At 47.6% G+C, this 14,533-nt stretch overlaps 1 protein-coding gene across 1 annotated transcript in view; it reads right to left on the bottom strand.

The window, feature by feature from the left end:
- Positions 1–434: 434 nt before the first annotated feature.
- Positions 435–14,533, bottom strand: part of CDH5 (cadherin 5) — a 39,192-nt gene continuing 25,093 nt past the window's right edge. The window contains exons 8-12 of the mRNA XM_068992243.1: positions 10,475–10,617; positions 8,822–8,946; positions 8,355–8,463; positions 5,988–6,233; positions 435–3,910 (exon numbers count right to left, since the gene is read on the bottom strand). Coding sequence (XP_068848344.1) covers positions 3,396–3,910; positions 5,988–6,233; positions 8,355–8,463; positions 8,822–8,946; positions 10,475–10,617 — 1,138 coding nt within the window. The 3' untranslated portion in view covers positions 435–3,395. The remainder of the gene's footprint in view (positions 3,911–5,987; positions 6,234–8,354; positions 8,464–8,821; positions 8,947–10,474; positions 10,618–14,533) is intronic.

Here is a 14,533-nt window from a genome sequence, read left to right as displayed (position 1 = left end):
CAAGGCTTTGTACACAACTTAAATCGAGTTGGTACAAATTTTACCTGGATTATTCTAAGTTAAGAGTTAAGATTTTAAGTATAATCATTAGGAGAACCACTAAGAAAACAACAAAAAATACAGCGAAGGAAATCGCAGGCGAATTAAAATAGGACGGTAAGAGATGTCTGATTAACATAAAAGAGGCAATAATGGGGTAACAGGAACAAAAAAGACAAGACATAGAAAACAAATAGGAAAATGGCAGACATAAATCCCGCCTTACTAGTCATCACATTAAATGTAAAGGGATTAAATACTTCAATAGCACAGACTGGTAGGGATGGATAAACTGCCATGATCCAACTATGTTTTGTTCACAGAAGACACACTTTATATTAAAAGACAACATTTCAGAGACTGGTAGGATGGATAAACTGCCACGATCCAACTATGTTTTATTCACAGAAGATACTTTATATTAAAAGACACAAATAGGTTGAAAAGGAAAGGATAGGAAAGATATACCATGTAAACAGTAACCAAAAGACAGCTGCAGTGACTGTACTAATATCAGACAAATCAGATTTTAAAATAAAAATTGTGACTACATACAAAGAGGTACATTTTATAATGCTAAAAGGGTCAGCCCATCAAGAAGAAGATATAACAGTTATAAGCCTATGTGCCTCTAACAACAGAGAGCCAAAATACATGAAGCAAAAACTGACAGAATTGAAGGGAGACATATACAATTCAACAGTACTAGTTGGAGATTTTAGCACTAAACTTTCAATAAAATCTAAATACTAGCGAGAAAGAAAATCAGTGCGGAAACAAAAGACTTGAACAGCCCTAACATACCACTATAGAACACTCCATCACAACAGTAGCATACACACCCCTCTCCAGAGCACGCGGAACATTCTCCAGGATAAACTATATGTTAGGGTATAAAACTAGTATAAATTTACTAGTTTTAAATCATAAACTTTACAAGGATTTAAATCATAAAAATTCTCTGACCACAGTGGAATGAAATTAGAAATCAATAATGGAAGGACATTGGAAAATTCCCTAATATTTGGAAATTAAACAATACATTTCAAATAACCGATGGATCAAGAAATCACAAGGGAAATTAGAGCAAAATTGGAATTAAGACATATTGACCCCCTGAGAGCTCCAAGAAGTAGTGTTTATCCAGAGCACAGATTGCAAAATGCCATCCCTGAGAGATACACTGCCCAGAAAACGCTGCTGGCAGGGGTAAAGGAGCCAGGGGCCTTGCTGAAGTGAGTTTCATCTCTCACCTCCACAATTCAAGTCCTGAGTCTGTCAGGGAGGCCTCCTCTTCTCATTTTTGATTGCTTCCTATTCTCATCTTTGATTTCCAGGCAGGACGTCAATGTTGGGGTTCACACACCCGGGTGAAGTGCCAGCTGCTCAGTCAGTGTTGTTAGCCAGCTAATTAGAGATTGATTTCCTCCCTCGCTGCTGATTTATCTCGCCCACCTGGTCCATTTGCCACTTGGAAAAGGTGCGGCAGCTCAGCTGCCAGAGGCCCTGCCTGCTGTGTAGAGTCAGGGTGGGACTGGGGGGCATGTGCAGGCTGAGGGAAGGCACGGGCCTCTGGGAGGAGACCAGGATGGACGAGGTGTCCCTTGTTATTCTCTGCTGCAGTCACTGTCCTACAGTGTGTCTGAAGTCCTGACCGCAAGTGTCACCTTGCACTCTGGGTTCCTCTGATGGTGGTGGTGGTGCTGGTGGTGGCATGTATGTGCTTCTATTTCTCATGAGCTCACTTAGCTCTAGAAAGAGACGTATTTCAAGATTTTTCTTTATTTAGTTATTTAAAAAAATACAGCATGTTCCATGCACCAGTGTAGCCTGTATATATGTATATATATAGTCATTAGTAGAGCAATTACTACAATGATAGGAAACAGACGGTTAACAGGAATTTCTTGATCCAACTAAAATACCCGAAATAAAATTGTTAGCCTAAATAGTAACCTGCTAATTATGCAAATACCCTTATTCTTATGTCTGTGAGAGCTAGAAATGTGTTAAGTATTATTAGTATAAAAAATATAAAAAACCTAGTTATTAGTTAAAGATTAAAAGTCAGTGTTATCTACAATCCCCTGAATTGAGGGGCCTTGCCCACAGCAGGAGCCTTGGTCCATGACAGAGGGTGAATTGGAGAATTTGCCTCCTTTTTTCTCTCCCCTCTCCTGTTGAGTGATGCCCTTTCCCCAAGACGTGTCTGCAGTGGAAAGTTCCATATGTGGCTGAAAGTGGAAGAGACACAGGTGACCACAGGGCTTGAGCAGGGGCCTTGCCTTCTGCAGGGAGGGGGCCCTGCTGGGGTTCCCTGAGATGTGGCAGCAGTGAGGCGTGAAGGCAAACGACACGGCTCTGTTGTGCAGTCATGGGTCACACCTGAAGTGCCACCATGCCAAGAGGTCAAGAGTAGATGGAAAGAAAGAAAAAAAGAGCATGACCGAGTGACCAGGAGAGGTGGGGAGGGGTCTTTTGCTCTGGGAACACCTGCCCAGCTTCCCAGGCAAAACTGGAGGGGTGTCATGTCTCAAATTGGGGTCACAGTGACCCCCAGCCCCTTCCGGAGGGAGTGGGTGTGAAGGTGGCCCTCACCCTATGATATGGTGTCACACTTGCTCCCCACTGCTCCTCCAGGGAGAATTCACAGTTGCTTCAGAGTTCAACAAGCCACTTCCCTGACCTTGGCTGGACTTTCAATACACAGTACAGCATAGTTGCAGGCATGGCGGGCCAGCGAGTTCACCTCGGGACCCAAGGCTGGGAGATGTCCAGGGGCCTTTCCTCTCTTGACAGGCCTGGGGAGAGGCTGAGGAATGCAGGGGCACTTGGGAGCGTGTGAGGAGGGTGAGGTGGGACAAGCTTGATGGGTGGTCCCAGTTTCTGGTAGGACAGGGCCACAGAGAGTCTTGCCCCACGGTAATGCTGCCCAGCCTTTTGCCTCCAGGCTGACAGGCACCAGGGCCTCCCTGGCCTCCCCAAGGGGTTCAGGGACCTCAAGGGAAGACTCCCACCCCAACTCCTGCAGCAACTGAGCATAAACGGCTTTGAAGAGCCAGAGAGAATCTTTGAGTTGGACCCGTGATTCCAGGTGACAGAGTTATATGGATGTCTCAACCCAGACAGCATACCAGCCTTGATTTCCCAGCATTTGGGGAGTAGCCATGGCTGAAATATGTTCCTGGACGTTTCAGGAACTTGGCTTTTGCCAACCAAGGTGGTGAAGTCTCTGTGACCTGCGAGGAAGGGCTGTTAGGCTGGGACAGTGCTACAGTTGGAGGCCTCAGTGCCTTGTGTCCAGCTAGCCTGAGCTGCAAGTGGTCTGGCTCCCAGGCCCAGAGGCCCGTGCCCCCCTAATACACCAGCTCCTCCTGGGGGTCTGAGCCATACAGCTCGGCCAGCATCTTGAACCTGGGTCCCCAGTCATTGAGAAAGTCATAATCAATGTCCGAGTCCGATGAATCCGTGCCCAGGGAGCTGAGGGACTCGGCAATGGACTCGGCGCCCTCGTAGCCGTAGATGTGCAGCGTGTCATAGGGCGGGCCGCCGCCGTCGTGGTCCGCCTCGTCCTTCTTCACCCCGATCATTGCGGCCATCTCCCCGGGCGCGTGCGCCCCGGGCGCTTGCCGGGGTGGCTTCTGCACCTGAGCGTAGAGGGACGGCCGCGCGTCCAGCGCTGGGCGTGGGGGCTTGGCCCCTCCGTGGCGCACTGAGTTGAGCACTGACACGTCGTAGCTGGTGGTGTCCATCTCGCCACCGCCCTCCTCATCGTAGGTGACCAGCTGCTCGTGGATCTCTGGCACGCTTTTGCCGTGGGCGCGGGCCTGCTTCTGGAGCCGCCTCCGCAGAATGATGAGGAGGGTGATCACTGCGGTCAGTGAGCCAGAGCTGGTCAGGCGGGGCGGAGGCTTATGCCCTCCCTTCCACCTCCCCCAGGCCCACCTGCTCCCTCCCCGCCTCCCTGGGCATCCCTGGGCGAGCCCAGCTCCTGGTGGCACGTGGGCCAACACAGAAGCTTTGGTTCCATCTGGTCTCATGGTGGGTCCACCCTCAGCACCCTCACTCCCAGCCCAGAGTCATGTCCATCCCAACCCCACCCCAGGGCATGATCCTTGTTGGTGTCACTGGCCACAGTAGGGTTGGGAGGAGAGGAACGCAGTAGACATTCTCTCAAGTTCATTTTCTCCTGCCACTCTCCTTCCCATCTAACTGCGTCCTCAATTCCTCCCACCTCATAGCTCTGTGATGAATTCTCTGTCATCTGCAAAGGCCAGGAGGCCATAGGTTGGGGCAGAAGAGGGGAAAAGATGGAGTTGGAATTTGGGGTGCAAAGATTCTGAGCCATGATGACGATGGTGGGTCGTGACGGTGCTGGTGGACGTGGCTCCCGTTGCAGTAGCAGCAGCCACTCTTGAGCACACCTACTGTGTACATTCTGGCATAGTTGTGGCACGTTTTCATGTTCTTTAACTCAGTTCAGTTCAGTCGCTCAGTCGTGTCCGACTCTGTGACCCCATGAACCGCAGCACACCAGGCCTCCCTGGCCATCACCAACTCCCGGAGTCCACCCAAACCCATGTCCATCGAGTCGATGGTGCCATCCAACCATCTCATCCAGTATTATTATCCCATTTTACGTAAGTAGACTGATCTCAGAGAAGCTGAGTCCCTTGCCCAGAGTCCCATGATCAGGCAGTGGTGTGATGTTGGCCCTGCCCAGAGCTCTGAGGGGTGTGACTGCATAAGGATTGCCAGCCCTAGGAGGGGTGGCCCACGTGGGGCAGAGAGCTCCTGGAAGCAGGCCCAGAACTTCCCTAGACTCTGTCCTTCTAGCCTGGAGTTACTTAACCGACTGTTAATAGGCAAGCCAGGGTGGCCCTCTGAGTCTGCTTCCTTGTCTGTAAAATGGAAGTGATGACTCCTCTGCCGTTTACAGCTGATAAGGTGCGAGGTTAAGTGCAATTCTATGAGTGGTGGGGATGCCAGTATCATCACTGTTACAGATTTGTATTGAGAGGGGAATCTCAGTCTGGACTCCTGGCCACAGCAGGGGGCCTCTGCCAGGGGGCCTCTCAGGGGAGCCACTGGCAGAAAAGGCCTGGAGCCTCACTGTGTCCCCGGTCCTGTCACTGTAGTGCGCAGGGTGGCCTCTGACCACCCATGGGCTTCCTCTGGACGGCTGGCTCCTGCCCCATGTAAAGAGCAGGAGGAGCCCCGGCCATCTGCTGGTGGGCGATGGTGGATGAACATGACTGAGCGCTGCCGCCCAGTCCCCGGGGAGGAGAAGCTCCAGTGGCCCGTGGTGGCAACTTGTGTGACAACTTGCCCTTCACCAACTGCCTCCTTTCCCTGTCAAAACTCCCACTCTTCCTTCTGGGCCTTCCTGGGACCACTTCTCAAATAAATCATGTGTACCCCAATCCTTTTCCCAGGGTCTACTTCCTGGAGACCCTACACTGAGGCTAGGTCTAAAATGCCTGTAAAATTTCTGAGGCCCAAACAAGGGGGAAAAATAAGAAAAAGAGAGATCAAGGCTGGAGGAATCCTGAAAAAAGAAAGAAAGCGCCCCCTGGTGATAATTTAAACAAGAAAATTTATACTTTCCATTTCTCTCCGAAAGAGAGACTGGATCCTCTTTTTTTCAAAAGAGATTTTATATAAATAAGTGCCTGGAACAGTGCCTGGCACACAGTTAGTGCTCAAAATATGTCGGTTGAATGAATGAATGTTAAATAAAGTATTTTAAACTGGGGAAGGGGTCTTGAGCTGCGCCTCCTCCTCCCCTGTCATCCACTTCCACCCTTTGGCACCCAGGGAGGTGGACCTTACCCCAGCACGGGGCCGCACTTTGGGCTGAAAGCAGCGGGGCTGGGCCTGGATCGCCGGCCGCCTCCTCCTCCCCTGCAGTCCCCTTGCCATCCCCTCCCATCCTTCTGGGCACTGACCTGTGATGGTGAGGATGCAGAGGAAGATGGCCACCAGCGCCTGGATGCTGATGCCCACCTGGGCAGCCACCTCCTCGCACAGGGTGAACTCGCCATGCTCGTTGCACTTGCACACGGTCACGTGCAGCATGCTGGTGCCCGTGAGGCTTGGCCTCCCGTTGTCCGAGATGAGCACGGGCAGGTGGTGGACCTTGGCGCGCTCCCGGTCAAAATACCCGTACTTGACTATGATGTTGGCCGTGTTATCTGGAAACACCAAGTCCTCGGAGTCAGGCGCTGCTGTCTGGAGTGCCCATTCTCTCGTCACCACCAACAGTGGGGCCCGCCTCCTCCAGGAAGCCCTCGTAACTGTACCAGCTCATATGCTGCCTGGGCCATGTGTCTGCCCTTTATACCCCTGCCTCGTCTTTTAGCCGTTGTGGGCAGGTCTGTTCCTCCAGAGAGGGGATGTTTTGGGCAGCTGCTTCGATTTGGCCTCTAAGAAGGATTTGGCCAGTACTTAAAATCATTGCTTTTTTGTTTGTATGGGTAACTGAAATACCTGACCCCTAACCCTACTTCAGTAACAGGGAACTCTCAGTTAATTAATGCATTGTTTCATGCTTTTATGAACAATCGGGGGAAAACAAAATTTAAAAAGTCTCTTAGCATCAGGCTAACTTCTAAGGCTGTTTTTGCTGTCCCTGAAAATGCATTAGAAATTAAGAACAATGCACAGGTCCCCTGGGGCACTGAGGGAATGATTACAGTGTAATTGAGGATTCCCTGGGCAGGTTGGAACTGGGACTGTGCTTTGGTCCAAATATTGGCTCTCCCTCTCAGCTCCAATCAGTCCATGTACAGAATTCCCCAGGGAGATTTTTGAACATGTTGCTTTTCAGACCCCACCCCTACCCACCTCCCCTCTACTCCTCCTTCCTTTTTTTTCCCCCTCTTCTTTCCTGAATTTCTGTTTCAGTGGCTCTGGGCAGAGGCCAGAAAAATGTGTCTTTTACTGGCTTCTGGGAGGTTGTGATGGTCAAAGTTGCAGGGACTCCCTACTCCAGGTTTTATGTAGCTACATGGGCGGGGTTGGCACACTCAGGAAGCCAAAAGCAAAGGAGGCTGTCTTATAGATTTTAAATGGAAACCAATTACATTTCATTATTAAGTAGCCATATCTATTGTAATAGAAAATAATAACAGTATGGCCACTGAGACTGTATGAGAGAAATGAGAGATTTCTCGCTATACTCATTTAATATTGTAGCAGGACATTCATGTTATAAGTGAGTCTGAGGCCAACGAGCTTATCTCCTGATCACATATTGGGGGGGTCTTTGGGGTGACACTTAAGCTTTTTACTCCATTGCTGACCTCCTGTGAGGTAGGTTTGAAGCGGGCACTGGGGATGGTTGTGACAGGTATTTTCCCCACATTATTTACTACCGAAGACAGCGGAGTGTTGAATGGTGTGGCACTGACTGTCAGCATGTCCTGGCCACCATCCCCATCCCTCAAGGAGGAGTGTGTGGCTGGCCCCCTGGGTCTCCCCCTCACTCTCAGGAATCCCAGTCCCTGACCTTCCTCAGAGGTGGCAGTGGCTGTGTCTATGGTGGGAGCCTCACCAATCACCATGTTGCCGGTTAGGGATGGGCAGGGATTCCTCCCCATTCTGGAGAAAGGATTGCTCTCTTTAGACCCAAGGGAGATTTTCTAGGTTTTTTTTTTTTTTTTTTTCTGAGGAAGGTGCAGAGACCATGGAAGCCTGTCTGTTTTTGGCTGGAATCCAGCCAACTCAGCCTCATCACTCCAGGGAGCACATACTCATCAGAAGCTCTGATTGGCCACTGCTGACATCACAGGACTCTGGGATGTGACTGGTGGACCAGATCCCGTCCTGAGGACACCTGGTGTTAAGTGATCATTGTGGCCAAATCAAAACACTGTATTCTTGGCATTTTGGTTTCAAATGTCCCATTTTGGCTTTTTGGGAGCAACCTCAAAGTTCCATGTCATAGAGTAATTTGCAGTTGTATTGACCACAGAGGTCCCATGGGAAGGAGTCCCTTAGTTTGTGAACCAGGCTCTCTACACCCCATGTCTATTCTGTGCCTATTCAGTGACCTGGGCATCTTAAGGGAAAAGCAAGGCCATGTGGAGTTGGCAGTGTGGCCAGGGTGGCTCTGACGATTGCATGGATCAATAAGGTATGTGGTGGGAATTGTATACAATATCTTGGAACTTGATAGCCCCAGGGAGGGCACCTGATTCATTGGCTTAGTCCTTGACCCTGGCATCTCAAGACTCAAATAACTCCATCCCTGACCGCCACCTCCCCCCAACCCCGCCCACTCCAAGAGCCAGGCTGACTGCTTCAAGGCGCACCGTGATTATCAATGAGGGTGAAGTTGCTGTCCTCAGTGCTCAGGGAGAACTTGAACTTCACATCTCGTGGTGTTATATCCTTGTCTGTTGCTGAGATTTGCACGACCAGCTAGAGGGTGGAAGATGGGGGATGGTCAGTGGTGGTGTTGAGCTGGCTGGGGTTTCAGTGATGGTGAGGGACTTTGGATTTAGATCTGACTGTGGCTGCCTCTCACCTGTAACACTAATCTCAATGGTCTCCAAAAAGTCACTCTTTCTACCACCCGCCTCCCCACCAATCTGCTCACTACACATTGTCTCTGAGCCTCAGTTTCACTATCTGCAGGGGGAATGTCATCTTTCCTCAAGGCTGTTGTACAGGTTACATTAAGCTCATGAAGCGCCAGCTGACTGTGAGCGGGAGGTGCTGCCCCTTTGGTCTGACCCAGGCAGGCGCTGCCTCGCCCTCCCGCCTGAGCCAGACTCACCTTGCCCTGGGGTGCATTCTCACACACTTTGGGCTCATAGGGCTTGGCGAACTCTGGGGCGTTGTCATTCTCATCCATAACTTCAACGTAGACCTGCACGATGGATTCTTTGCCTGTGGGAGTCCCTGCAGGAGAAAGGCCTTGTCACTACAGTGGACTTAGCAGACGTCAGCCCTGAGATGAGAAGGGGTATTGGTGGGAGTCCTGGAGGGGTGCTCTTTTTTCTGGAAGAGGGGGCTGTGGACATTTAGAAGGAAGGCCAGGGATGGTGTTCTGGATGAAAGGAGCAGAAGAGGAAGCGGGGTAAAGCCTCATGCATAAGGATATTTGCTAGAGAATTACTTGTAAGAATCAAAAAGAGAAACAACGTAAATGTATTTTTAAAGGTTTTAATTAAATCAATTAAGTAATTATTAAGTCAATGCAGTAATTTAAGTAATCAAACCAATTTAAATAAATTAACTATGGAATAATTGAAAAGGTAAACAGTCTGTGTGAAATTGCTTTAATAAACCGGGCCAGTTTAAAAGAATGGACCATGTGGCTGTTTGCAATGCCCATGTAAATTACATTTTAAAAGTTGCAATCTCTTTAATAAAGACATTTTAGTACCATGAGAAAATAATTCTGGAATAAGGTTAAGTAAAAATTCAGGGTATTATGATTTCACTTGTATAAAATGACAGATAGAAAAAAGACCAGAGGAAACACACTAGAGTGCTAACGGTAATTATTGCTGTATGGTGGGGTTATGGCGGGGGGATACTTTGCTTCTTCTTTTTTGTATTTTAAAATGCACAGTAAGCTATTACTATAAGATTTAAAAATTGTACGAGTGATGGGGAAGAAAGGGGCAAAGATTGATCTGGAAAACACTCAGAAATCTATTGAAGTTGGCCTGGCTGCCATGTGGGGGACATGCTGCCTGCAGGAGGCAGGGACCCTCCTGGGTAGCTACCAGTGGGACTTTGGCCAAGTCACCCTTTTCCTGGGCCCCATTGGTCTCTGGGAAGGGTGGGGAATGTTGATCCTTCTCTTGGAGAGCAGTTGTGTTTTTCTCATATAGTATAAGAATGCAAAGCTCCAACACCTGCCTTTCCCTCTGGCAACAGTTACCCTACTTTCTGGAGACTCTAACAATCTTAGAGTTGGCAAGTGCTTCAGATTTTGAATTCAGCCCACTAACTGGCACATAAACAGTCTCCAAAGCAGCCTTTGCCAAATGTCCGTGATAATAAAAATCACACGGCACTTGTTCAGTGCACATTCCCTGCTGTTTCTGACTCTCTGGACCAGGACCTCCAGAGAGGCATCTGAGAAGCTCTGTGTTTAAGAGGTGACTCATGTGATGCCCATCACAGGGACATATGGCAGCCTGTTTTGGAACAGTGCTTCTTAAACTGTAGTGTGCATGAGATTCTGACTCAGTCTGGGGTTGGGGCCTGCTGTTTTGCCTTCTAACACAGTCTCTGGTGACGTGGATACAGCTGGCCCATCTACACTTGGGGATGGAGGCACTGTAGCATCCCAGCCAAGTGGTGCATCAGCAGTGCTTCTAGTACCTCTGGAGGCCTCAAATGACAGCCTATGCCAATTTTAAAAGAATGAGGAAAAGAGAAGAGCCCAGGTCCTCTGGCAAAAGGGGCCACTCACCACTAGAATCCACCTCTTTTGCCTCCACTGTCAGGTTGTACCAAGGGTACACTTCTCTGTCCAGTTCTTTGTCGTTGTAAATATCCCCTTTCTTGGTTATTCCGAAGAACTGGCCCTTGTCACTGGTCCTGCGGATGGAGTACCTGTCCAGGGGAAAGAGTTTCCAGGGATTTCATGGCTTTCCATTGTTCTTTGTGGAGTCCAGACTGCCCAGAGGACAGACAGATCCTTTAGGATCTGTCCCTTGCATCATCCGCCACCCTTCTCTCCCTGCTCGTTGCACCCGACCATGCAGGGAGAGGCAGAGTGGTGAGATAATCTCTTTGATCTGGGCACTGTTGTGATCACTGGGATGAGGGTGGACCCTGAGACTCCATCAGCAGTATCTTCAGAGTCGAGGCAGGTGGCACTGTAGCCAGCTTTACTTCAGCCTGAATTGGATTTTGTGATTAATGAAAAGGTAGTTGAGTAAGAGCCAGGAAGAAATAAAAAAAGGAACCAGAAGAGGTAAGAAGTGATAGAAAGGAAATTAAATTTGTGAAGTAAAAATTGAAAAGTTCTTAAGAAAAAAGGCATGAAAAGAAGAGATGAAAAAAATCCATAATGTTCCAGATACATTTTTTCTAATACCAAGGAGAATTGATGCTTTTGAACTGTGGTGTTGGAGAAGACTCTTGAGAGTCCCTTGGACTGCAAGGAGATCCAACCAGTCCATTCTGAAGGAGATCAGCCCTGGGATTTATTTGGAGGGAATGATGCTGAAGTTGAAACTCCAGTACTTTGGCCACCTCATGCGAAGAGTTGACTCATTGGAAAAGACTCTGATGCTGGGAGGGATTGTGGGCAGGAGGAGAAGGGGAGGACAGAGGATGAGATGGCTGGATGGCATCACTGACTCCATGGACGTGAGTCCGAGTGAACTCCGGGAGTTGGTGATGGACAGGGAGACCTGGCATGCTGCGATTCATGGGGTCGCAAAGAGTCAGACACGACTGAGCGACTGAACTGAACTCAACTGAATACCAAAGAAAACTCCAGAACAAAGAGAACAGAAGAAATAACAAACGATGTAATAAAAGAAACCATCTTGATCTGAAGAAAGACCCAAGTTTATATATTAAAAGAGGTCATTGATATCAGGCATAGTGGAAAAAAGATAAATATTTAGCTATATTCTGATGATACATTGGAATTTCGGGGGTATGTAAAGAAATGAAGAGAGTCCACACAGGAAAAATACATTCTTATAAAGAAAGAGAAATCAGACTTAACCCTAGACATTCACACAATGTTAAGTGCTAGAACACATTGATAATATTTTTGATCTGTAAATATGAAAGAACTCAGGAAGTATATCACCCACAAGATAGGTCCTGAAAAACTTTTTGTGAAAACTCACTTCATCTAAGAAATGTCTCAAAACAAAGTAAAAAATCTGGCTTGGGAGGAATTAAATGGAAATTGTTGATTTCTTTATCATATATAGGAAAGCAGTGGAGGTGGTGGTGGTGTGTGTATATGAGAGAGAGATTTATAAGTAGAAAATATTGGTCCAGGAAACCAGGTTAAGTTTTACAGACAGAAATAAATGTCACTGGCAGAAGTAAAAATGCATATATTCCATCCAGATACATAGGAGAATAAATATGAAAAAGATAGACTTACAACAAAGATGGGGAAGAGAAAAAAGTCATTAGTTTTGAGAGATAGCCAGTGTAAAACAGGCTAAAAGAAATAAGATCAAACTCATCTGGAAATAGCAACCCACTCCAGTATTCTTGCCTGGAGAATCCCAGGGATGGGGGAGCCTGGTGGGCTGCTGTCTATGGAGTCGCACAGAGTCGGACATGACTGAAGTGACTTAGCAGCAGCAGCAGCATCATTTATGATGAAAAATGTAAATAGATTAAACATGACATCTCTCAGTTTTGATTGAAAAGCAAAGCCATCTGCATTCCAGTTTCAGGAGACAGCTTAAATGCCGAATGACCTAGAAATATTAAAAGTAAAGATTGGGCTTGATGGCTCAGTGGTAGAGAATCTGCCTGCCAATGTAAGAGACATGGGTTTGATCCCTGGTCTGGGAAGACCCCACATGCTGCAAAACAGCTAAGCCCATGTGCCACAGCCCTGAGCCTGTGCTCTAGGGCCTGGGAACTGTGACTGCTGACCCCTCAAGCTCTAGAGCTGGTGCTCTGCACGCAGCCAGGGAAACCACTGCACTGAGAGGCCCACACACAGCAGCCAGAGAGAAGCCCCTGCGTGCCGCAACTAGAGAAAAGCCTGTGTGGCAGCGAGCATGCAGCACAGCCAGATAAATAATAAAATTACCTGTGAAAAGAGCAAAGGTCGGAACATTTCAGGCGAACATCAGTGACATGAAAGTGGGACTGACCAGCCCTGCATCAGGCAACATGGAGTGGAGGACAGAATATTTAAGCAGGACAAACCGGGTAATGCCATAAGGATGAAAGAGACAAGTCATAATGAAGGTAAAAGAATTATAAACCGTTGTTAACGGAATAGAAAAATTTTAAATACATAAAGCAAAAGCTTAGATATCACAGAGGAAAGTGGACAAAAGGACAGTTGTGTTATACCACAGAACGCGATAAAACCAAAAAATGCCCTACCACTTATAAATGAAAAAAAAGTCTCTTAAATAAACCACTGGATCAGTGAAGAAATAAAAATGATGATTACAGGCTATTTAAAATAGAATGGCTATGAAAACAGTCATCCCCAAACTTATGAGATGTGGTCAAAAAGGAGGGACACATTTGTCCTTAATAGAGCGTTAACTCTCCCCAAACTAATATGCAAACACAGTTCTCATTAGAATGCTAATGCTTTTTATAAAACTCAAGAGTTTTATGGTTCACAAGAAAGAATGGATGTTTGAGAATGCATTAAAGTTATATAAAGTGAAAAAATACTTGGGGGAGGGACTTGCCTTATACATACCAAGTTTTAGTATAAAGCTGCTACAATAAAACAGAATGGCTTTGCTACAGAACAAAGGATTCAAAAATAGATTCAGGGATATACAGGAACTCAGTCTGTAACAAAGGTAGAAAATGATGACTTATTTGATTAATGCTGCTGGCACAGTTGGGTACCAGCTCTGGAATAAAACGAGACTGCGTGAACTTCATACTCTCAAATGTTATGTGGCCCTGGAAAGCATGGGCTGGAAGTATATCTTTTGTCACAGAGGGTAGAGGTGCCTAGTTGAGATGGAGGAACAAGTAGTGATGAAATGGTCATGACTGTTGTTTAGTTGCTAATTCACATCCAACTCTTGGCACTATGGACTATAGCCCACCAAACTCCTCTGTCCATGGGATTCCCCAGGCAAGAATACTGGAGTGGGCTGCTGTTTCCTTCTCCAGGGGATCTTCCCAACCCAGGGATTGAACTTCTGTCTCCTGCATTAGGAGACGGATTCTTTACCCCTGAGAAACTAGGGAAGCTAAAATGGGCATACTATGATCCACAAAAAATTTAAAGCCATCAGATCCCTGAAACAAATGACAAATCCACCATAAATGTCTGTAGGTGTTTGTGTGGTCATGAAGAAAGGCGTGGTAGGATCACAGCACACCATGAACGTGCGTTGTCTGGAAGTCAGGGTTACTGACGCTTTCTTTGTAGGTCTTTGTGTTGTTTCAGTGTGTGAAATAAACTTTTCCCTTTTGTGGTTTTGGAAAGACACATGAATTAAACATATTTAGTGAAGGGATTTCACATATGTCAAGTTGGTTGTGCTGTTGACCATCAGATCTCCCTAGATGGGACCTGTGGGAACCTGTACCTCCCCTTCAAGCTACAGCAGACAGTGGGCAGCTGTAATGGCCAGGACCATGCTAGATGGGTACCTGGGCAGGACAAGATTATACCTGGCCACGTGGGTTAGTGGAAGAGCTCGGGCTTCTTGTCCTGCCCGTGCCCAAGCCCAGTGTCCATGCTGGGAGCAGCCAGTTTCCCCCTTGGCATCCTGGGCTCAGCCCAGCTGATGTAAGAGCCTCAGTGCCAGGGTGTGGCCGTGATCATCCCTGT

The sequence above is a fragment of the Capricornis sumatraensis genome, chromosome 20 (assembly GCF_032405125.1).
Source record: "Capricornis sumatraensis isolate serow.1 chromosome 20, serow.2, whole genome shotgun sequence".
Lineage (NCBI taxonomy): Eukaryota > Metazoa > Chordata > Mammalia > Artiodactyla > Bovidae > Capricornis > Capricornis sumatraensis.
This window is presented reverse-complemented; position numbering and strand designations above follow the sequence as displayed.